The sequence below is a fragment of the Petaurus breviceps genome, unplaced genomic scaffold (assembly GCF_028583685.1).
Source record: "Petaurus breviceps papuanus isolate PSGF00001 unplaced genomic scaffold, PetGlider_PUasm1.0 115, whole genome shotgun sequence".
Lineage (NCBI taxonomy): Eukaryota > Metazoa > Chordata > Mammalia > Diprotodontia > Petauridae > Petaurus > Petaurus breviceps.
In genome coordinates this window covers 9,888,214-9,912,992 of record NW_027185612.1, presented here as the reverse complement: position 1 = coordinate 9,912,992, position 24,779 = coordinate 9,888,214, and the positions used below count along the sequence as shown (strand labels likewise).

Here is a 24,779-nt window from a genome sequence, read left to right as displayed (position 1 = left end):
TATATATATATATATATATATATATATATATATACTATTATTACATTACATGTAATTGGGAAATACGATATACAGGCACTGGGGCATAGAGATCCACTGGAAAAGTCAAAAGGGGTATGGGAGAAAACATGGGAGAGAGCAGAATGGAGGAGGGGATATCCTGTGGGACTGCTATTTTGGGGCGGTGAGTAGGGGAAAAAATTTGTAACTCAAAATCTGGTGGAAATGAATGATGTAAATCAGAAGTTAATAAAGCATTTGGGAAAAAAAGCAATAAAAAACAACAAAAACTAAACAACTGAATTTTTTTTCGATAATCTCAAAACTCCTTCAAAATTTTTAAGGACATAAGGCTAATTATATTTTAAAGCATTTTCCTCAGGGAGAAATGCAGAATGCCTATCTCCATTTTAAAATTAAAACAAAATAAAACAACAAAAAAGCTAAAAACAAAAAATGTCAGCGAGGTTAAGTGACTTATTACTGACAACACAGATAGTGTTAGAAATCCAGTATACAACATGGCCTCATCTTTAGATCCAGTTCCCTTTGAGTCACAGAGTTAGAACTAAAAAGTACATGAAAGGCCAACTAGTTCAACTACATTATTTGGCAAGTGAAGAGACTCAGAGAAATTAAATGAACTGTCTAAGGTCAAGAGCCCAGGTTCTCTGTCTTCTAAGTTATATTTCCACTCTAAAACGTTGCCCATATCTTACCTCATACCCCCCAGTGACCACAAGCAAAAAATCCACAACAATAACAACCCCCACCCCCAATCTATTCTGCCAACACTGTGACAAAATTCTGAGTTCCAGTGACCTATATCTTTCCTGTAAAATAGCTAAAGACACACAATTCATTTTTTCTTCTTTTCTTTGCTGTTTGGGGATGGAATGGGGGGCAACTGGAAGTAGAGAGGAAAAGAAGTACAGACTTGTGGCATCACTTTCGTAAGAAAATCCCAGGGAGTAAAGACCCAATACCAATGCAGACTGCAACTCTTCAGCAATTAATAGTCTTGAGAAAGTTGCCTAGGAGCACAGAGATGTAAGAGTAGCCCAAGTTCATCCAGTCAACCTATCTCAGAAAAATACATGCTATTTGAGGTCAGGAGCTGCATCATCTGGTGGCATATAATAATGAATTAGATGAGAAACAAATGATTATTAATTGATTCCTCTATACACTTATGCAAAGCTGAGCTGACTCTCCAGAGAAGTACACTTATGTAACAGCAAATGAACACTTTTTGAGTCTGTTAATTATTTCAACGGTTGCATAAGACAGTTCTTTTAATTTTTATTTTGGAGATTAAGGAGAACAGGATTTCTATCATACTAGCATATAAATTTAACATATCTGATGACAATCACATGAGGTATTTCTTGTCTGACTTCCAAGGACTGTAATCTTTTTAAAACAGCTAAATATTTTTGACTAACAATCATTTTAGTATTTCATATAAATCCAGGATAAAATCAATAAAAATGCTTGGTTTTATGCAGAAATCTGTAATTTGGATCAACAATAAAGAAATCCAACATCTTCCAACATTTTTTGAGAAAATATTTCCCAAACTAAACATAAGTTTTCCTATTTATTCCAATATAAAATAAATTCTTTACCTTTCCCAGCATTCTTCCAAGAAAGTAGTAATGTCTGGCAAAAGAATCTCCAACAAGCATTTGTGCAGCAGGGTTAGGATATAGAAGGCCTTCATTCGTGGTCTTAAAAAATCCTTGATTGGGGTTAAACCCTGATTTCAGTAGTTCGTTCAGGAACTCTCTAAATATTCCACCACCATCAATGCCAGCTTCATCTAGGCCATGTGCATTAAGTAAGTGCACACGAATCCGCTTTTTCAAATCAGGTTCTAAAAGAAAAAAAAAAGATCAGGTAAAGGAAAAGACACAAATGAAAATAAACCAACAGATTCACATATCAGGACAATTTGCACAAAAGAAAAATCATGAAATTACAATAAACCCAACAGGACCTTTCTTTAAAGCAAACAATTTTCCAGTTTAGAATAGGAAAACAGTCTAACAACCACAAATGTAAAAAAAAAAAAGTAGGAAAATCGGTTTTTGAATGAACAGTAAGAACACTCCTACATATGGCTATTGCTAGTTTGCATTTATTTTTAAAAACTATGCTTATTTTCCAGATATATTAATACATTACAAAACACCAACAGGAAAATAGAAAGTTATATATTTTACAATTCTGGTGAGAGAGAATTCAGAGCCAACTATTAAACATTACTAATAAGAATGCAAATTACAACAACTCAGGTTTAACTCATAGCCTTCAATGTAGCATACAGTTGTTGATAACTTTAAATTATTTTTTCTGAAAACTATTCTTTTGATCAGTTAAACAGGGAAATTTGTATTTAAATTATTTTTGTATCAGTTCCATATAGAATCTGTACACGAGAATTTTATATCAGAAATGGTTGCAATAAAATGTTTTCCCCCTATACCTTTCTCTCCTCCAAGTTGTGCTTATTTTGTTTATGCAACAGCCCTTAATGTTATTTAATCAAAAATGTACATTTTATTTTCTACTCTCTTCTATGGTTCTGAATTCTGTCTCACCAGAGTTGTAAAATACATCACCTTCTATTTTCCTGCTTGTTTTTCTGCAACGTAATAAAACTCAAAAATAAGCATAATTTTAAAAAAATGCAAACTAGCAACAGCCACATATAGAAGTGTTCCAAACCTTTCATTATGAGAGAGGTACACATTAAAACAATTCTGATGTATCACCTCATACCAGTTTGGCAAAGAAGGTAAAGGTGGAAATATCAGCTGTTTGGACTGGTTGTAAGAACATTTTCCTATCAATATTCTCTTAGTAGGGCTATGATTTAGTCCACCTATATTGAAAAAAATTTGTAATTCTTATTCATTAGTATGGATATTTTGACTTGTAAATATATATTTGCAATTAATTTCATTCTTCAAAAGTTGAAAAGATAAGCAAGGGAAATTATATACTTGATGTGAACTGACTGGTGGGTAGAAATTATAGAAACTTTGGGAGAAATGATCCCTTCTTCCTAGGGTTTTTGATAGAAGAAAAAAAAATAGACTCTAAACCCAAAATTTTGGGAGAGATTTCAAACAATTTGGAAGAAAGACTAAAATTCTAGGCAGAATTCAATCCGGAAGGGATATGACATCACCAAGAATGAAATTATGAAAACACTGAGGAGGAAAAAATAAGAACTGTCTAGAAAGAGAGTTTTAATCAGAGAACCCTGGAAAGACTTGTATGAACTGTTAGAAAGAAGAAAGCAAATACGGGAAATTAGGACGAAAATGTAAAAAAATTGACAATAAGAACAACCAAAAAAAAAAAAAAAAACCAAAAAAACTTTATAACTCTGATAGAAGAACCAATTATAACTTCATTGGAGGTGAATCATTCCACCTACCTCTTGGAAAACCAAAAGCAAAATATGAGATATATGTTTTCTGACATAGCCAAGGGTTTGATTAGTCTTAATTTGACTATACTTGTTTGCTACAAGGGAAAGCTATGATTTGAGAGGAGTGGGGATAGGTGAGGGAGGTAAGTTAGCAGGGTAGTAGCAGTTGTATAAGAAAAGAAAAGTAATAAAGCTTAAAAACCAAGAACATCACAAGTCCCAAGGGATACAAATCAGGGCAATTTTATTACTACTATACTGAGTTTAGTACACATTAAAAAAAATCAAACGGTATGTAACAGAAGTTCATAGCTTCATATACCATTGTCTTTCATATTTAGAGATACTAGTTCAATTAGTAAAGTTACATACTCTGTCAATTCAAGACATTATTTTAAACTATTTTGCTTAATGGTTGTTGGGAAAAGTGCTGAAAGGTACTATTATACGAAAAAACAAAATGCATCAATAAAATTTTTTAAATTATAAACTAGATGGAATTAAAAACTATCACAAGCTAAGTGGCCTTACTGGATATTCAATGTGAATTGTCACTAGGATTTTTCTTTTATATTTAGTTTAAATATTCAGGATACATTCATTTTATTTTCATTCCAAAATGCTGGTACAGATTCTAAAGTTATGTAGTTGTTTACATTATTGCTTATGTGAAATGGATGATGCCTCTCTTTGTTACTTAATCTTTGATTTCTTCCCAGGCAAAATCCATCCCACTTTATAACCATAATAGGATAACTGGCTAGCAAATATACTTTATAATTCATTAACTTGTATGAGTGCTATAAATGTCATTGTCTTTTATCTTTTTAAAGGCAGAGTGCAGTACTTGCAACTTTCAGATCAAGTAATCTTTATAGTATACTATACCACCATATCCAAAGTAAAAACCTAACTGATTAGAAATCAAGTCAAGGAAGTGATACTTAAAGACAAAATACTGAGCTACATTTTTTTTTAAAAATGTGTTATTCCCATAATAATGTCATTCTTAAAAATAAAGTCTAGAAGATAAATATCATTGGGTGCCAATGATTGTACAACTAGTACACTAAAATCACTGTCAAGCATCTTATGAGAGTAAAGGGGAAAGTGAGGAGGGGGAGAAAAGGAAAAGAGCAGAAAAAGACCAGTTAATTAAGAGTTAATTCAGGTTACACCAGGTGGTCTCAGTCTTAGCTTTTCCAGCCTTTTTCTTGATATTCTTATGTGTAAAAAAAAAAAAAAGTAAATTGCTATTTTCTATAAGAATTTGGTGAGATATAGATTGTTTTATTTCCCTCTTCCCTAAAAAAGTAAGGAATTCTAAAGTTACCTTTGGTTTCATTTTGTATAGATTTCCCCAAAAAATCAGATTCTAAAATACTGAGCTTTAGAAATTTCTACTTTGTAAAGAACCTAACAGATTCTATGTCCTGGATACTGCTAGGTAAACCTCACATTTGATTTCTTTCAAAGTTCCTCTTCCAGAATGCTAAGAATCACTACAGAATGACAGGAAAAACAATCTTAGCTGTATCCTCACGGCTACCAATTATAAACTCCTTATCTTGCAAAATGGAAAAAGAAAAGCAGAGCCCATTTAAGTTACCTAAGTTGACCCAATTTCACTATCTTTTAACCTTAACTGCAAGTAGTCTTCCTTTTTCTGTAAGAGTTATAACACTTAGGGGCGGCCAGGTGGCTCAGCAAGTAAGAGCACCGGCTCCAGTGTCAGGATGACCTGGGGATCAAATCTGGGCTCAGATACTCAGCACCACACCCAGAAATAACTGGCCATGTGACCTTGAGCAAGTTACTTAACCCCGATTGCTTATAAAAAAAAAGTTATAACACTTAAAACATATCAAAAAATAATTTTTGCTATGAAAGCTAAGGCTCCTAAATGCTTTTGTTGAATGTCAAAGTGTTTTCATTCAGGAATATATAAATTACTTTCAAAAAGTAAAAAAGTAAAAAAATAAGATCAAGACAGGTCCTTTTCTTAAATCATTCTACTCTTAAATTGCTAAGGGAGACAGTTAAAAAAATTTTATTGTCTACTGGATTATACTACCTGGCACAATTTAGGGGGAACAAGGTGGCAGGCAACTTAATCATCCAAACTGAAAACTAAATCATGCATGTAGTTCCTTGATTAAATGAAAATACTTAAATTAAAATTTAAAAGCCTTAAGTTAAAAGTATAGATTCCATTTTCTAATCTATTGATATGGGATTTTCCCTGGCATCAAAGGCATTGGCCATTAAATGCTGAATATCTCAAAGTTTTTATTCAGAAGAAAATAACAACAAAAATAATAGCAATTCATATTTCTACAGCATTTTATATTTTTAAAGCTATCCCTCCATATTAACTATGAGTAAGATGGTACAAATACAATTACAATAGTAATAGTTGAAATTTCTACAGTGCTTTAAAATTTGCAAAGCACCTTATAGACATTACCTCATTTGATTTTAATGACAACTCAATGGAGTATGCATTACAACTATCACAAGTTCATTTTTACAGATGAGGAAACTGAAGGTCAGAAGTACCATACACCTAGTGACAAAGAGCCAAGAGGAATTCAAACTCAAGTTTTCACCAATTCCAAAGGTGGCACTACTTCTACTAAATCACACTGCTAATTTGGTACTCTCAAGTATAAGGAAAAGGACCAGTCATATATTAGCACCAACAAAATCTCTTTTGTCCAAGTCTGTTAATTCATCAGTGTAGAGGAAGGAGAGAGAGAAAACTACTTCAGAGTAAATGTCCAACAATTTGTCCTCCTGAGGTGGGGAAAGTGGAGGATTAGGACTAGCAGGTCAAAGAACTTCCCAAAGGTCACAATGCTATTTTGTGTTAGAAGAGGGGATTTAACTTGGGTATTCCTGACTTCCAGGCTCTTTACCACTCAATTAACTGCAAATGGTTATATTATGAAGAACGCAGGAAAGGACACCCTCACTAAAATCTGGATTGAGTCAAAGTCTTACCTTTAAGCATTCTGAGTAAAATATCAGGATTCTAAAATAAGAAACATTTTAAAAATACTTCAAGGTTGACTAAAACCTTAATTTGGTTTAACTGCGCAATGCAGTTAAAAAGTTTGTATATTACAGTGGGTTGTATTAGTATAAATAGAGTGCACACTTTAAGGAAAGCTCTTCATTTCTTATGGAATAGTAGTATTCCATTACATTATACCACATTTATCATTTTCCTGTTTTCTCATGTTAGTTAATCTGATAGTTATAATGTGGTAACTCACAACTGTTTTGATTTGCATTCTCTAATCAATAGTGATTTAGAGCATTTTTTCATATGACTATAGATAGCTTTAATTTCTTCATAAAAAAACTGTCCATTCATATCCTTTGACCATTTATCAATTGGGGAATGACTTGTATTCTTATAAATTTGACTCAGTTCTATGTTTTAGAAATAAGACCTTCATCAGAGACACTGGTTGTAAAAATTGTTTCCCAGCTTTCTGGTTTCTTCTAATATTGGATGCACTGGTTTTGTTTATGCAAAAACTTTTCAATTTAATGTAATCAAAATTATCCACTTTGCATTTCATAATGTTCCACATCTAATGTTTGGTCAAAATTCTTCCATTCTCCATAAATCTTGTTCCCCCAGTTTGCCTTTACATCTTAACTGTGTACCCATTTTGACTTTATTTTTGGTAGACAGTGTAAGATGTTAGTCTACGTCTGGTTTTTGCCATACTATTTCCCAGTTTTCCCAGCAGTTTTTGTCAAATAGTGAATTCTTATCCCAGAAGCTGAAGTCTTTGGGTCTATTAAACAGTGGATCACTATAGTCATCTTACACATCAGTCATCCTGACTCCAGGCCCAGAACTCTCACCACTGCACCACTTAGCTGCCAAAGGAAGCATGAAGTAATACCATATTAACTGTAATCATCTGAAAAACTGTAAAGCTTTTTAAGTTATGATTAAAATTTTAATTTTACTGGACTGGAAATATACCTAAAGTTGGCCTATACTCTACTTATTATTTAAAACATGTATGTTGGTCAATATATCTTCTGTTGCTTCTATCAAAAAAAATTTTTTACTTGGATTTAAGTTAAACAGTTTGTCCCAGTTGTAATTATTCCAAACTACACAACACTGTCTCACATAGTGAAAAGATGTTGGTAATTTATTGCTTTGATGATCAATTGCTGTAGAAAAACAATATTGTTAAACGTACCATTTTCTGGGGAAAGTTTATCATAAGCATCTTCATAAATATAATTTCTTCGGATTGTAACATTAATTCCATCCAGAAATGGACCATCTCCTTGTACTTCTTGTTTATCAGCATAGATTAATCTTTGAAAAATCTGACAAACAAGAAAAAAAAATCAAAACTACAAAATATTCCTTAGGAGAAAATTAGCTGATAATTTCCTAATTGGTCCATAATCAGAGAAGAAGGCCAACTAAATTATGAGAAATAATTGTTTGAATCACATTTTTGATGCACTATTACCAAACCCCTTGGTCAATGAGTTCTTGATATTTATCATATTTGTCAAAGCAACTTCACAAATGAAGATGCTTATTTTCATAATTATTTATCAATATACTGTCATAGAAAATACCTTACATATAATTTGAGTTTTTATCGCCTTTTATAAAACATTTATGGTAATCAGAAAACTATATATGTCATTTTTAATAGGATATATTTTCCATTAACCTAAAATTATTTTTCCTGAAACCCCTACTCCAATTTCTCATGCACATTAATAAGAATGGGAAACAACACATGCAAAAATAATTGTAACAGATGATCCAGTAGAGGGAGCTCAGAAAGTATATAGTAAATTTTAGGCATTTTTCTTCTTTAAAGCACATAAATAAGAAACAGCAGTTCTAAAAAAAATTCACTTAGGCCTTTCAGTAAACACACTAAAACTGGAGAAAGAGGAACCTCTCCAGTGGCTATTTTCTACCTAATCCAAAAGAGTCATGACAAATGAAATTTGGCCATTATAACATATCTGACTTTCAGGCATTCATTTTGCTAAAAGACTCATAAAGCCTACATATTATTGTGACTAAGTTTAATAAAGTACACTTGAAACAAGAGCATTCTGTCCTAGTCCAGGTGCCAGTCTCAGCACCAGGAGACCAGGCTGGATGCCCGCCCCGGCTCCCACACTTACTAGCTGTGAGCTGCAGCGCAATTCACTTAGCCTCTGTGCTTCAGTTTCCTTATCTGTAAAATGGAGATAATACTCGCACTAACTAACTCACAGGGCTATTGTGAGGAAAGAACTTTGCAAATCATAATGTGGTCTATACATTTAAGTTTTATTACAGTATGTCTCAACTTCTTTATGTTTTTTTAAAAGCAGTATTTATAATAAATGTCTAATGCATAACAATTGCCTTCAAAATAGTTCTACACAACAAATTGGGCAATATTATTGGAAATAAGAGTTAACTCCCTTTGTAATACTACTATTGGGAACGTGTTTACAGGCAAGGTCTTTTCACAATTTTACTTGACATGACTACATAGTAAATATGTGTTAATAAACAATGGATATTTAACAGGGTTCCATTAAGATAAAAAAAATAATAATTTAAAAACTTTTCATGCTCTATAATTTAACATTACAAAATTAAAAAAAAAAGGTAAGCTAAGGAGAAGACAACTTAATAAAACTTAATAAAAATATTGTTAAGAGAAAACAGGAAATACTAACTAAACAATAAAATAAAAGATTTGGAAAATATGATTAAAGATGTGAAATAAATGAAATTACCTACCTTTACCCTTTCTTCAAATGGAACTACAAAGGGCAATTCTGTGAGAATAGCAAGCTGCCTTTCCTCAGATACCGAAAGTGGTGCTGGTTCCAGACCTACTATAAAAATAAAATTATAGAGTTTGGTTATTTCATTCATAACTTTCTATCTCTACTACCATGACTCTACTGTTAGCTTTGTACTTCCAATAACCCCCCCAAAATCATTCCCTTTGTGAAACTCTACAATTCTTTTTGGGGGTAGGGGGAGTTTCTTTGGAGGGGGAAGGCAGGGCAATTGGGGTTAAGTGACTTGCCCAAGGTAACACAGCTAATAAGTATTAAGTGTCTGAGGCTGGATCTGAACTCAGGTTTTTCTGACTCCAGGGCCAATGCTCTATTCACTGTGCCACCTAGCCACCCCCAAATTCTACAATTCTTAATTTCACACATTGTCACAAGATTCATTTTCCATAAGTCACTATTATTATTGCCATTTCCCTACTTCAAAACCATGGTTCTCTTTTACCTATGCAACTGACATTTAAAATTCTTAGCCTGGCATTACTAATCCTTTGCATTTTTCACACTATCATATCTTCTTTTCTCAATTTTGTTTCTTATCTATTCTACCTTAGATATGCTCGGACCCTATGCCTTTGCTCGCCTAATGCTCTCTTATCTATAATATAATAGCTCCTGTTCCATCTTCCCAAATGATTCCCTTTCCAATCTTTTAAGAGATACCTCAAATAACAGGTGATCATAGATCTAGAGTTAGAAAGGATACTAAAAGTCATCCAATCCAGGATTTCTTAAACTTTTCCCACTCGAAACCCCTTCAACGCCTCTTAAAATGTGGGCTGCGACCCCATGCGGGGTCAGGACCCATAGTTTAAGAAGCACTAATCTAATCCAATCTGTTCACTTTACAGATGAAGAAACTGAAGTCTACAGATGTTGGGTGACTTACCTAAGGTTGCACATTCAAAAAATGGCAAAAGTAGTATTTTAATAAAGTACTCACACTCAAAATTCAGTCATGTTTTACACTGTAGGACACTGACTACTTAAGTCCTACAGGAAATAAATAACCAAAGACACTAGCCCTAAATCCAGCACAATTCCCAATGTTTTCTTTGCTCCTTCATAAAGCTGTCCACAATGTATGCTAATACATTACATGATACATAATAATCCTTTCTTCCTCTATACTCTAGGACTGCTGAAATTAGGCCATAAGATTTACAAAACTCATATGATCTTGTATTAAATGTATTTGTATATTAAATAAGGCAACAAACATTTATTAAGCACTTCCTACCTATCAGGAACTGTTTATAAGGGATAAAGATACAAACAAAAAGGGCAAATATGTTGTCTCTGCCTTCATACAATTCATATTCTAGTGGGACAACATTATGAAAACAGCTATACACATACAAGATATATACAAAGCAAACTGTATATAATCTCAGACAAAAGGCACTATTAGTGTTTTTATATATTGTGAAACGCTATAATCCTGCACAATGCAATTGTAATTCATTCAACAGAAATGCTGGATTAACTTCCAATGCCTTTCTTTTTTTTAATTAATTAATTTATTTTTTAAGCAATTGGGGTTAAGTAACTTGCTCAAGGTTACACGGCCAGTTATCTATGGGTGTGGTGCAAAGTATCTGAGCCCAGATTTGATTCCCAGGTAATCCTGACACTGGAGCTGGTGCTCTTACTCGCTGTGCTACCTGGCCGCCCCCCAATGCCTTTCTTAAAGAAATGAATTTATGTATACTCAATCAGCGTTTATTAAGCACCTATATCTCAGGTATTATACGAAGTGCTGAGGATACAAATACAATAATGAAACAACTCAATGCCCTAAAGAAGCTCACTTACTATAAAGGAAAATGATATGTACACATAGAAGACAAAATGTAAAAAGTAATTTGGGGATAGAGGTGCTAGTAGCTGAATTATCAAAGTTCTCATATGGGAAGTAGCACTTTAACTGGGCTCTAAAGGAAGATGGGGCTTCTAAGAAGTAGAGATGAGACCATTACTGCTTTATAATATATCTGAGACCTTTCTATGCTCCTTTTGTTCCTCTTATTTTTTTCAGTACCTCCTTAAAGATTCTATAACATTTATTCCTCCAAATGAATTTTCCTTAGTAGTTTGATAGCTGGAATGCTAAAGTTATAAATTAATTTTAGTAGTATATACATTATTATATTGTTCTGGTGCAATGAATATTCTTCCAATTATTTAATTCTGCCTTTATTATTGTACTTGTAAAGTTTTTAAGCACGCCTTGGTAAGCTGACTCATGGAGATTTTCTTCTTTGTTTTTGCTATTTCTGTGGAGAAAAGCTGACAATTTTTACGATTATATATTTATGCTGTTATTTTAATGAAGCACCTAATTATCCTAATTACTTTCTATCACTGATTCTCTATGAAAATGATCATGTCATCTATTACTGAATATATCATCTATTAATGAATATATTTTCCCCTCTTTTGCCAATATTTATGCACTTGGCTTCTTTTTTTTGTCTTACTGCAATAACTAGCATTTCTACAACTATGTTAAATAACAGTGAGAGTGGGGACAACCTTGATGTAATTACCACTGTACATATTGGGAAAGCTTCTAGTATTTCTCCTTTGTAAATAAGGCTGACTACTACACGTGTACGTGCACACATACACGTGTGTGTGCATGTGCACACTTTTTTAAATAAGGAAAATTAACCTTTTTAACATAGAATGCTTCTGGCGATTAAGTGAGGGAATGCTATAACCTTAAAACAAATGAAGTTCAAGAACAACCAAAGGGCAATGTAGAGGCACATGGCAGGTGCTGAACATGCTTCAATACATTAAAAAAAGAATCATGCAGAAGTGGTATAAACTAGAGGTGTCAAACTTACTGCCCAGGTATAATTACTAGCAAAAATTCCATGTGCAGTGGACACAGATTCAAATGCAATTGGGAAATGTTTAAGAAAATAAATAAAAATACAACCAAAATGATGTTAATTTGTAGTTTTCTAAGTCAATATGCAGTTACAGACATCCTCTCCTGTTGGAGTTTGACACCACTCATGTAAAGAATGTTCTCAGAGAACTACTAGGAGGAGAGGGGAGAGATGATGGATCAATCACATTACAAGAGGGTCAATCAAAATAAGATGAGAAGAGTGCGTGCTCCATTACTATTCACTCTGAGAAGGGATTTTATGGGAGGGCATAGCTGACAGAGTGCTAGTGGCAGTGGCAATAACAGCCACCATTTATGTAGCAACTACTATATGCCAGGCACGAGGCTAGGTGCTTTACAAATATTGTCTCACTCGATCCCCAAAACAGCCTGAGAGGTAGGTAATATTATTATCCCATTTTTTTCATGGCTGAGGAAACTGAGGCAAACAGAGCATAGGTGATTTGTGCACAGAGCAAGTCAGTATCTGAGGCTGGATTTGGAGTTAGGTCTTCCTGAATCTCGTGCTCTAAACATCATGCCTCCTTGCTACCCAGAATGCAATCTGTATACCTGGAAGGATCATTCATATCAATGGGATCACAGATACACTAGAGTACAAGAGTCTTTCTAGTGCTGACATATGGCTGCCAATCTTAGACTACCATCAACTACAAAGAATCAAATTTGATAGTTTGCCTAACAATCTTGTAACAAAGAAATGTTTGGTGGGCATAAGTAGGCTGCAGCATATTTCCAGTGAAAATATACCTGAAGAAAGTGACCGAAAAGATATGACCCAGGAAATGTATCATCATAAAAGTAGGTAATCCAGTCAAACAGCAAGAATAAGAAATTACAGATAAACAATACACACCAGTACCCACAGAATACTTCCCCACATGTTGGGTAAATTTGCTATGGAGGATCTAAGAGAGAACATAGATAAGGATCCCATAGGATTCGTCTGTTTTCACAGGAACAAAATCAATAGAAATAGGATAAGAAGGTAAAGTATCAAATGAGAAGAAAAAAAAGTCTTTTTTTTTTTTTGCCTTTTAGAGGGCAATTGGGGTTAAGTAACTTGCCCAAGGTTACACGGCTAGTTTTTTTTGTGTGGGGGTTAAGCGTCTGAGGCTGGAACTGAACTCGGGTCCTCCTGACTCTGGGGCTGGCGCTTTTACTCACTGTGCCACCTAGCCGCCCCCGAAGAAAAAAATCTTTGCATTAAATATCTCTAATCAGTATCTGATGAGCAACTAGGATAGAGTACCAGGCCTGGCATCAGGAGACACATCTTCCTGAGTTCAAATCAGGCCTCAGACAATTACTGTGTAACACTGGGCAACCTGTTCAGTTTCTCAACTTGCCCTATTTGCCTCAGTTCCCTCATCTGTAAAATGAACTGGAGAAGAAAATTATAAACTACCCGATATCTTTGCCAAGAAAACCTCAAATGTAGTCATGAAGAGTCAGGCAATGACTGAACAACAAATAAGAACCAGATATTCAAGACAAACAGAAAATTAATAAAACTATAGAAGACAAAAATTCATTCTCCACTGTATACATAGTAAAAGGATACAGTTATCAAAAGAAAAATTGTCAACTATTTACCATCATAGGAAAGAATATGTCAAAGTCAGTAAAAAATAAGAAAAAAAGGAATAAAAAAAAAATTTAAGGTTTCATTTTATATCCAACAAAATGACCAAGATGAAAAGCCAGGAAAAGTAAAAGGGTGGGGAGTGGGGGAAATGCAATATGTGGCAATACGCACATAACAAGGACACTAAAACACTATTAGTGGAACATGAATTGATATGAACATTCTGGAAAGCAAGATGGAAGGTTTGAGCTTTTTTAAAGTGACTAAAATGTTCAAATGACTTTGTAGAGAGATGACGCTATTAGGCTTATGCCCCAAAGAAAGATATATCCCACATTGATGTATCTGTAGCAACATTTTTTTATAGTAGAATGAATTGGAAACAAGTTGATTTCCATCATTTGAGTAAAAATTAGGCAAATTACATTATGTAAATATAATTCAATATCAATATGCTGTGAGAAATAATGAAAACAAAGAATTCAGAGAAATATTGGAAGACCTCTGTCAACTAATAAAAGGGTGAAGTAAGCAAAACCAAGAAAATAGTACACATAACGACAACAATTAGAAATATACTTCAGTCAGCTCAAAGGTACTTTTAAATTTTCAGTGTGAGCATTTACACCTTGGAAGTTCACAAATGCTATAAAACAGGGACTGATTTATTGTTTTGTTTGAAAAAAGGGGAACTAAATGAAAATGAATTAGTGTAAAATGCTTGAGCCAAGATATATCCTTTGTCATTCAGCAGGCACTTTTCTTAGTTTAAGCTAATGAGCAGTGCCAGCAGGTAGGTCAGAGTTAGAGCAGTCAGAGGTGTGTACTGCTGACAAAATTATTCACTGCAAATTAGGGAACTTTTTCTTGAGATTTTGATGGAGAAAATGGTAATAATACAGATTAAATTTTAAAAGTATATAATACAAACATTTCCACCACCACTTTTTTCAGCCAGTTGTTAAACATTTACTAGCACACCACTAGGGTGGTTAGGTGGCCCAGTGGATAAAGCATCAGGCCTAGGGTCAGGAAGATGAATCTTCCTGAGTTCAATTCTGACTTCAGATGCTTACTAGCTGTATGACCCTGGACAAGTCATTTAACCATGTTGGTCATAGTTTTCTCATCTGTAAAATGAGCTGGAGAAGGAAATGGCAAACCAATCAAGTATCTTTGCCAAGAAAACCCCAAATAGGGACATGAAGAATTGGTAACGATTGAAAAATGACTGAACAATAAGCATACTACTAACAACAATATAAATCAAAAGGACAAACACAACAAAACTAAACACTGTGCGATACTAATAATCAAAATCTTGGCTGAGTTGAGAAGATATACCTCCCACCCTACTCTGCAGAGGTAGGCAACTAGGAATATGGAATACTATTGGACGTGGCTAATATTTTAATTGGTTTTAATTAGCTGTTTTTTGTTTGTTCTATCTTTGACATAAGAAAGGGCTCACTAGTTGAGGAAAAAGAAAAAAAAATGAAGCCAGTATATAAAGGATTAATAAGAGATATACAGAATTGAATAACCAAAATGCTATAATTTTCAATTTTCTAAAACTTGTATGCATTATACTATCATTTTATGTAACAATTTAGCATGTCAGGGGTGGCCAGGTGGCTCAGCGAGTAAGAGCACTGGCTCCAGTGTCGGGATGACCTGGATCAAATCCGGGATCAGATACTCAGCACCACACCCAGAAATAACTGGCCGTGTAACCTTGAGCAAGTTACTTAACCCCTATTGCTAAAAAAAAAACAAAAAAAAAACAATTTAGCATGTCAAGATCTAACAGATTTTTTGAGCTAATAACCATCTTTCAAATTTTAGTATTTAACCCTTTGAAAACATTGAAGAATTACCAAGCATATACAACTATAAATTTACTGCATTTGGCAAATACATTTTTTTTGGCCTTTTTTTGGAGGGGCAATTGGGGTTAAGTGACTTGCCCAAAGTCATACAGCTAGTAAGTGTTAAGTGTCTTGAGGCCAGATATGAACTCAGGTTCTCCTGACTCCAAGGTCAGTGCTCTATTCACTGTACCACCTAGCCACCCCTGGCAAATACTTTTAATTGGATTCAATCTAGGTTATAACATATTTTTTTTTAAATAGAAAATGCATGTACAGAAAAGAAAAGGCCATTATCAACTACTAGTATTCAACTTCACTTGTCAATTTTATCTATATTTCTTCAAAGTTTTCATCCTTAAAGAGAAATAAAAAAGAGAAATATGAACTAGTCATCAATTATGCAAAGTTATTTAAAATTTTAGGTTTGGGCACTTGAGTGAAGCAGGGCACACGTAGCCATATGTGTTTTGTTGACACTTTTGTAATAACTGGGTTAATTTCATACAGCCAAGTGAGACTAAAAAAATCATACAGAGTTAACTGCATGTTTCCACATCATTATGCTGATCAAACTCTTCAAATTAATTTCGTGGAGCTGTGAAGTGCCAGAATGATATCCCTAGAGGCTGAAATCCTTTAGCTTCAGAATTAAGTTCAGGCTATTATTAGTACAGCTTCTTACGAGCTGACAAATAAGATACTCAAGACTAAAATAAAACCAGTGGAGTAAAAGAACATACTAAGAGTTGGTCATCATTCATTCTTGGATTCTTCAATTCAACACTTTAATTTCTGCAAAAAATGACTGACTGCTGATTCTCATTGAATTTGGACTAAGGAGGGAATAACATACACACTCAATAGGGTATCTTACCCTACAGGAAAATAGGGGGGTAGGGGATAAGAGGGTGGGAGGATAGAAGGGAGGGCAGATTAGGGAAAAGTTAGTTAGAAGCAAACATTTTTGAAAAGGGATAGGGTCAAAGGAGAAAACAGATTAAGTGGGAGGCGGGATAGGATAGAGGGAAATATAGTTAGTCTTTCACAATATAACTACTATGGAAATGATGTGGGTAACTACACATTTACAATCTATATTGCATTGATTATCTTCCCAGTGGGGGTGGGTGAGGAGGGAAGAAGGGGAAAAAAATTTGGAACTCAAAGTTTTAAAAACAAATGTTAAAAAATTCGCTTGTTTTGTTTTTTACATGCAACTGGGAAATAAGATATACAGGTACTAGGGTATAGAAACCCATCTTGCCCTACTAGAAAGTTAGGGGGCAAAGTGGGGAGGATATAAGACAGAACAGATTGGGGGAAGGGGTATTCAGTAGGCTTGCTATTTTGGGGTGGGGGTAGGGGAAAGATGGAGGGAGAAAAACTGTAAGTCAAAATCTTGTGGAAATGAATGCTGAAAACTAAAAATAAATTTTTTTTTAAAAAAGTGATTGATTGGATACTCAATAATGCCAAACTATGTTTCCTTTCCTGTATTTATAAAATAGCTTCATTTAAACATCTACAGCAGTATATGGACTAAAGTAAGACTGGTTCAAATGAAGAAACCATTCACAAAAGAATTTATGTTAAGAAACTAGTAAAAAGAGACAAAGAATCCTACACTTAAAAAACTATGAGCAAATTTTAAAATCATGTAGTTAAAACTCCTGTTTACAAAGAAAAAACTGAAGTTTATAGAGATGTTCACTTGCCAAAGGTTACACAGTTAATGATAGCAGAATCCATAGTCCTAACTTCAGACCATTGTTTCCATAAGAGAAATAATAAAGTTTAAAATTTAGAAGTTATAATATATTCTCTAGTAAGAGAAGAAAATACTAAGCATAGTGGGAGCGCTAATAAGAAGGTAAATTTTTATTTCAAGACAAATAATTTGTTTGAAAAGCAAGAATAACTCTATTTTATTTGTATCATAAACCCAGGTAAGTATCACTACTCTTCAAATTTTAAAAAGATATATAGACAGAGCCAAAATTGCTATACAATCTCTTTCACAGCTATTATAGGAAAATAAAAAGGAGACTTATGGTCTAATTACTCTTCAAATATAATTATAGTGTACCGATCAAATTCAGTGATGATGAACACATTCTGATATAAGTCAAGAGAAATTTAAAAGAGAATTAATTGCTTTTTATTTTCAAATATGAAAAACTTCATATATATATAAAATTAAAACATGGAATTTTTTTCCCCACAAAACATCACCTGCCAGATTATAAAATAATCTAGAGCTTCTAATTTTATATGTCACAAATGTATCTGCTCATATCTTAAAAGGTATTAAAGGAGAAAAGATTATTTTAATGTAATCATCAGTATCATCTCTAACCGCATATGACACTAACCTGGTCAGTTGACACTGTTCATTAGCTCAAGTTAAGAAAACCTACTGAATTACTATGTACCTTAGATCAAATATTTTACATTAATTTGTTTTAATTTATTTTTTCTCTCAATTCAAGAAGAAACTGTGGATGTTTACCATGTATCAGGCAATGCCATGCACACTGGGAATACAAAAGCAAGATGGTCCTGACCCTTAAGGTCCTTAAATTGTATTACAGGAAAACAACATTTACATAGGTAAGTATATACCTAAAAGGGGAATAAGGATTGGACCTGGAGTATCACTGGCATAGGAGAACTCCCCAATGAGAACCTTTTCAATCCACCCAAGTCAATAGCTTCTATGCAATCCATTTTCTGTCAAAGAGCTGTCTAGAGCACGGAGAGGTTGAACTGCTTGTTCAGCGTTACAGTAACCATGTGTCAGTGGCTAGACTTGAACCTAGGTCTTCTTGGACCCAAGACTGAAGATCTACAGACTGTACCACGATGCTTCCATACAAAATTATGCACAGTACAGAATAATTAGAGGTTGAAGAAGAGAAGCAATAAACTTAGGCAAAGAGAACAGGAAATTCCTACAGGGGATCAAAGCTAATGATTCTACCAGGGAGAAGTGAAAAGAAAGAATGTTCTAGGCATTGAAAAAAAAGATTAGCTATTATTGTACACGAGGAATAGAAAGATGGATAGTTTGGTTGAATCATACAGTCCACAAGTATAGTAATGTGCAACTAATATGGATGTATGGTACTTTAAAAAGCTAGTTTCTCAAGGGTTTTTAATGCCAAACTGAGGAATTTGTATTTTTATCCAAGAGGCAAGAAAATGCCAGTAGTTTCTGGAACATAGAGGTGGCTGAATCAGAAGAGCATTTTGGGAGCTACCGTGTTTCCCCGATAATAAGACACTGTCTTATTAATTTTTTGGACAGAAAAACACCAGAGGGCTTATTTTCAGGGGAGGGCTTATTTTAATGAACATTGACAGCAATTTTAATAAACAGGTAAATGTGAACAAAAAAATGTACCTTTATTCAATAAGCAAATTACTGGGGAAGAATAGGATGACGCGCTCACTGCTGCAGGTCTGATTGGATGCAGCTCAGAGCACGGCGTGCATTTCACCTGGGGGGGGAACGGTGCATACAGAGGGTACCGTAATGTAGCGTGTAGTGCAGGGGATCACCTTCACTACAGTAGCAATCTCAATAGGGCTTATTTTGGGGGGAGGGCTTATTTTAGAGGAATCTTACACAATAAGGGGAGGGCTTATTTTCGGGATAGGTCTTATTATCAGGGAAACACGGTATGTAGAGGATGGATTGAAGATTGAAAGACTGTAAGCAAAGAAAACAATTACTAGGCCATCGTCCAGGAGAGAGGTAATGAAGGCCTAAATCTAAGGTAATGATTGTGAGAGTGGAATAAAACCGTGAGTTGTTTAAACAAAATGATTTTGAGATTACTGTAGAATATTGGGGTGAAGATTACCTAAGAAGCAACTGGTGATGCTGGACTGGGACTCAGGAAAGAGATATAGGTGAACATAAAGATATGGGAGACACCTGCATAGGGATGACAAAACCATGGGTGTTTTTTTTTTTAACATTAAAGAAAAAAAAAAACACCTTGAAATATCAATGCTTTTTTCTACCACAGGTATAGAATATTTGTCAAATGTAATTTTTAAAGAAAGAAATTTGAAGTTTATCATTAGAAGGGCATATACTTATGTTTTAGAATCACTATATATCACTTACACTTAGATCCAATTATTTATATTTTCCATTAACATATTAGTAACAGTTTACCTAATGGCTACTACTGAAGTGAGTCAGCTCTCTAAATATCACAATTTGGATTCAAGTCCAGACTACTGTCTGCTTTTTCTTTAAGTTATGAGCTAGTCTGGAGAATATTGTTAGTAAGTAAATTAAGAGAAACTTTGTCCTTTGGTCTCCTTTAAATTGCTTTTATAAAAACAATGAGGCCTAAATATTATTTACCATTACTGTATTAGTCATCCATAAGAAGACAATCAACTGAAATGAAAGGACATAATGGAAACAAAACAAATTAATTCTTTTTTTTGTTGCATGCTCTAATTACTAAAAGGAAATTTCATCTTAGGTTATGAAAAAACTCTGAGCTCAAATACCACATAAGCAAAAGTTCTACACTGATCAGTGCTACCACAACACTGGAAAATAAGCAAACCCTAACCATACACTGGGGCAGCTAATTGGGCAGTGGACAGCATACCAGGCCTGCAATCAGGAAGACTCATGTTTCCACGTCCAAATCTGGTCTCACACAGTTACTAAGCTGTGTAACCCTGAGCAAGTCACTTAACCCTGTTTGCCTCAGTTCTTCATCTATAAAATCAGCTGGAGAAGGAAATAAAAAACCACTCCAGTTTCTTTGCCAAGGAAACCCCAAATGGGGTCATGTAGAGCCTAATATGACTTAATAAAAAAACCCCACATATTGCTCAGAAGTGTCTGTGTGAAACAGCAAGCAAAACATATTGTTACCTGAACACTGAGGAAATGAGAGAAATATAAGTCCAAAAATTAAAATATTTGAAAGATAATTAATCTAAAGGTTACTTATCTACAAAATTTTAATCATATAAGGTTTAAAAAAAATTTTATTTTCTCTTTTTTTTGGAGCAGACCTATGATTTTTACCTCTGTAGGGAACGAGCCTTTATGGAAACTCCCACTGCTGACATGATATGGTCGTTTGATATATCAGCAAGATGTTAAGCAATTTCTCCATAGTCACACAGTTTGTAAATATAAGGGGAAGGATTTGAGTTCAGGTCTTCCTTGGTGTCAATGAGTGCTCTCTATCTATTACTCCATTTTTGCTGTCTACTGAAGGATTAACTAACATAAATTAGCTTTCTACTCCCTCCGTGACGCTCACCTATTATCTATAAATGAAGAAATATATTAAAGGCAAAGATCTAAGTTCAAATCTGGCTTCAGATGCATATTGGCTGTGTGACCCTGGGCAAGTCACTTGACCCTGTTGGCTTCAGTCATCTGTAAAATGAGCTGGAGAAGAAAATGGCAAACCATTCCATTATCTTTGCCAAGAAAACCCCCAAAAGGGGTCACAAAGAGTGGGACACAACTAAAAAAACGACTAAACAGCAATATCACAAGATAACAGATTCAACAAATTTCCTAATGACCTGTGTATTAATAGCATAAAGAGTCAGAATGCAAAAGACATGAAAAATCATGTATCATTCTCCAAGTACCTATCAGTGCTCTGAGATATGCACTTTCAACATGACAATAATATATATGGCAGTTAACAAAAGCAAGGTAAGAAGGAAATGAAACCACATTTGAACTCACCATCCAGAGTAGACTGCAATGGACCTATTCTTCCCATTCTTCGGACTCTCCATACATGTCTAGCTGATGGCACATAGAGCTGTGTAACCTGTGTAATAACCAAACCTTGTTAATGAAGTATTTCTTGTATTAAATCTGAAACTTCAAATTTACAGTTTCTAAGCTGAAACAAGGTATAGTATTGATAAATTACGACAAATACTATCCCATCCTTGCATCACAAATATTTTCCTTAAAATTCTTCCAGGTCCTTTTTTAAATTCTATTTCTCATTCTGGGTTATTTTTTTCCTATATTTAACATGACAGTTTTTTTCTAATACAAAAATTCTAACTATTCTATTTTAAAACTAAGATTTCATTTTGGGGTACATATAATAATTATAAAATTATTTTCCAAAATAAATTGAAAAAATGAAACTTACAGGTGCAGTGATCACTAGTTAACTAAGCTGAGGGCCAATAGGCCTTCAGGCAGTATGATAGCTAATCATATGGTTACCAAAGAAACAATGTAAATTTTGTCAAATTCCTCATTAATTAAATCATGCACAAATTTTTTGTTGATGATGGAAAGTTCAAGTCCACAGCAAAATCTTGAAAGGTAAAACTCTTTTCATAAATATACATTTTAGTCGTCTGATGAATAATCTTTACATTTACACACCAATACTAAAAGTTATTTATTTTTATGTGAATAAATCCTGCTTTGATCAGATGTCTTAATGTACTTGTATTTCTTGAAGATAGCTTCCTGGAGAAATATATAAAATCTCAAAAATCCAAATATATTTGTCAAATTCAAATATTCAAATATCTTATTTACTTGTACTCTAATAAGTAATACAGATTCATCAAGAGAGAACCTCTTGTTTGGCAAACAATAATTAGGCAGAATATTTGTTTATGACTATTTCCTATTAATAAATTAATATATCTCATAATAAATTAATATTATAATTTTCTAAGGGGATATTTTGATTTTCCACAGACATCTTTTCCACAGGGAAGTATCTACAACATATTATCTACCAAATGTGACTAAAACGGTCACCCACAGTGCCATCAAGTCTTCATTAAATCAGAAGAGGCAACAAAGATTCCTTCCAGCATGAGGCTACATAACATAGATGTACCAATTTTATTCAACTACCCAATGAGAAGTCCTGTTTTCAGTCAATACCTTAACAGGAATTGGCATAAGATAACAAACCGGAGAGATGTCTCAGGGAAAAAGGAGTACTATGCAGGAGCATACAGGCAGTATGGTACAGCATCAAAGTTAATTGCACCTGCTCCAACAGTTAGTTTTCACTCTAGTCCTAGCCCTGGTTGTACCACTCAAAATTTCCCAGGATGCCATCTCTGCATATGTGCCAATGGTTGTCAAATTTTGTGCTACAGCCTAACACCCACCCTGTTAGAAAGGTCTGGTACTGCAGAATTATGCTATAAGTGATGTAGTCTACTAATGAGGTCCTTCTGGTACTTCTAGTATTAAGCTGCCATGAACAGATTACAAGGTAACCCTACCTTATACTGAATCCCTTATACCATCTTGTGCTCTAGTTGTTTCTAATATTTACATCTTTTCTCCCCAATAAGACTGTAACTTCCTTGATGGCAGGGAACATGTCCTCTACTTCTTTTGTGTTCCTCCCAGCACCCAGCACAGTGCTAGGTACATAGTACAAGCTCAATAAGTATTTGCTGACTGACTGATTCCATGGTACAGTGGGCATTCTTAAAGTGAAGCAGAAGAAATTTGTGTGAGTATGCGCACTCATCTATGTATATATTTCATCACCACCATCAAAAACAAACATTTATCAAGAAGCTACTATGTGCACTGCCTATAATAGAATTAAGAGTCAGAATGTCATATTTTAAATAGTTTTAAACACATACTTCTATTTAAACACTCATTAGTAAAGGACTCCTTAAGAACCTTGAGAGTCCTACTGTTAGAAATAAGAAAAGGAGGGTGGAGCCAAGGACGGCTTAGAAGCAGGAAAACTCCATGGGCTCCCCCCATAACCATCTCAAATATCTACAAAATATGACTCTAAACAAACTCTAGAAATAAGAATAAGGACAAGTCCTATCTTCTTTAAGCAGATAGTCCGGTCTTCTCGCTCATGGAAAAATCATTTCTATCCAAAAAAATAATCGTTACGCTCCAATGTAATTTTATATTAAACACTGTAATTCAAACTTAACACTTCATTATAGAACAAATCTAATAACAAAAAGGCAATTATGTTAACTTGCACAATATATTTTTGCTTTCTACTATTTAACCTTATAAAATTTCAGCAATCAACATAAAAAGTCTATATAATAAAAAGAAAATCTCAATTCTCAACAATTAATGGAATTTTAACAAAAAGGTCATTTTAAAAAGGAATCTGAACAGGGTGGGTTTTATGCAAAAGACTATAAAAACATTTCACAAATACCTTATCTGCCTTAATATTCTCTTGTTCTGACAGCCAGTGATTTGGTGGACAAAAATTTCGTCTTGTGTCTCTGGACTTCAACATTTTTACCAGATTGGTGATGACCTAGGTAGGCAGAATAAATCTATTTAATATAAACAAGTTTTGCTAGAAGTACCATGCAAAGGCAAGCAATACCACTAACTAGAAATCAAAAGACAACAATTCAACAGGACACTACAAAATTCTTTCATCTAGATAACTTAAAAGTATACATCATTAAGTAATTTAAGAAATGGCTATAAATCACCACTAGAACCAGTTTACCTAAAAGTGCTTCCTTTCGTAAATCATAGCAATAAATCTTACATACAAAGCAGTTATCTGCCAGAGAAAAGGAGCCAAAATTAACAGAAATAGCAGCAAGTGACTTGTTCAAGATAATTTACAAAAACTATGAGATTTCTTTACAAAATTCTGAAATGGAAATATTTGGTAATATATTAGTTCATTAAAACTTGTATGATCCATAGCTACAAGAAGCATACATTTTTTCCCCTGATCAATGTAACTAAAATAGCATTTGTCATTTTTCTGATTAAACTCCCAAAAGTAATGACTTTTGTTCCATTTCCATGTGTATTCAACATATCTAGTCTGAAGAAACCCAATGGACTCAAAATCATTTGACAGCATTATCTCCTAAAAATAAATATTAATTCTATGACATGTATAGAAAACATCTTGCTTTTGTCAGAACAGCTTGCTCAAGTCTCATTTTCATGCTTTTGTTGTCCTCTATTTATCTAGGTTTCATAATCATTCAAAGTTAATCAAGACTTTTCTCCCTTTTCTGAAACATTTAAGCATTCTTATTCTCTTATGTGTTTTATCATTTTAAATGCAC

The 24,779-nt window shown here is 33.9% G+C and overlaps 1 protein-coding gene across 2 annotated transcripts in view; it reads right to left on the bottom strand.

Annotated features, from left to right (window-relative positions):
- UBE3C (ubiquitin protein ligase E3C) overlaps nt 1-24,779 on the bottom strand; it is a 173,811-nt gene that overhangs the window by 65,713 nt on the left and 83,319 nt on the right. The window contains exons 14-18 of one of the 2 annotated variants that reach the window (XM_069084551.1): nt 23,894-23,998; nt 21,436-21,523; nt 9,246-9,343; nt 7,675-7,807; nt 1,629-1,876 (exon numbers count right to left, since the gene is read on the bottom strand). In XM_069084551.1, coding sequence (XP_068940652.1) covers nt 1,629-1,876; nt 7,675-7,807; nt 9,246-9,343; nt 21,436-21,523; nt 23,894-23,998 — 672 coding nt within the window. The remainder of the gene's footprint in view (nt 1-1,628; nt 1,877-7,674; nt 7,808-9,245; nt 9,344-21,435; nt 21,524-23,893; nt 23,999-24,779) is intronic. The other variant, XM_069084554.1, reaches the window with a different exon arrangement.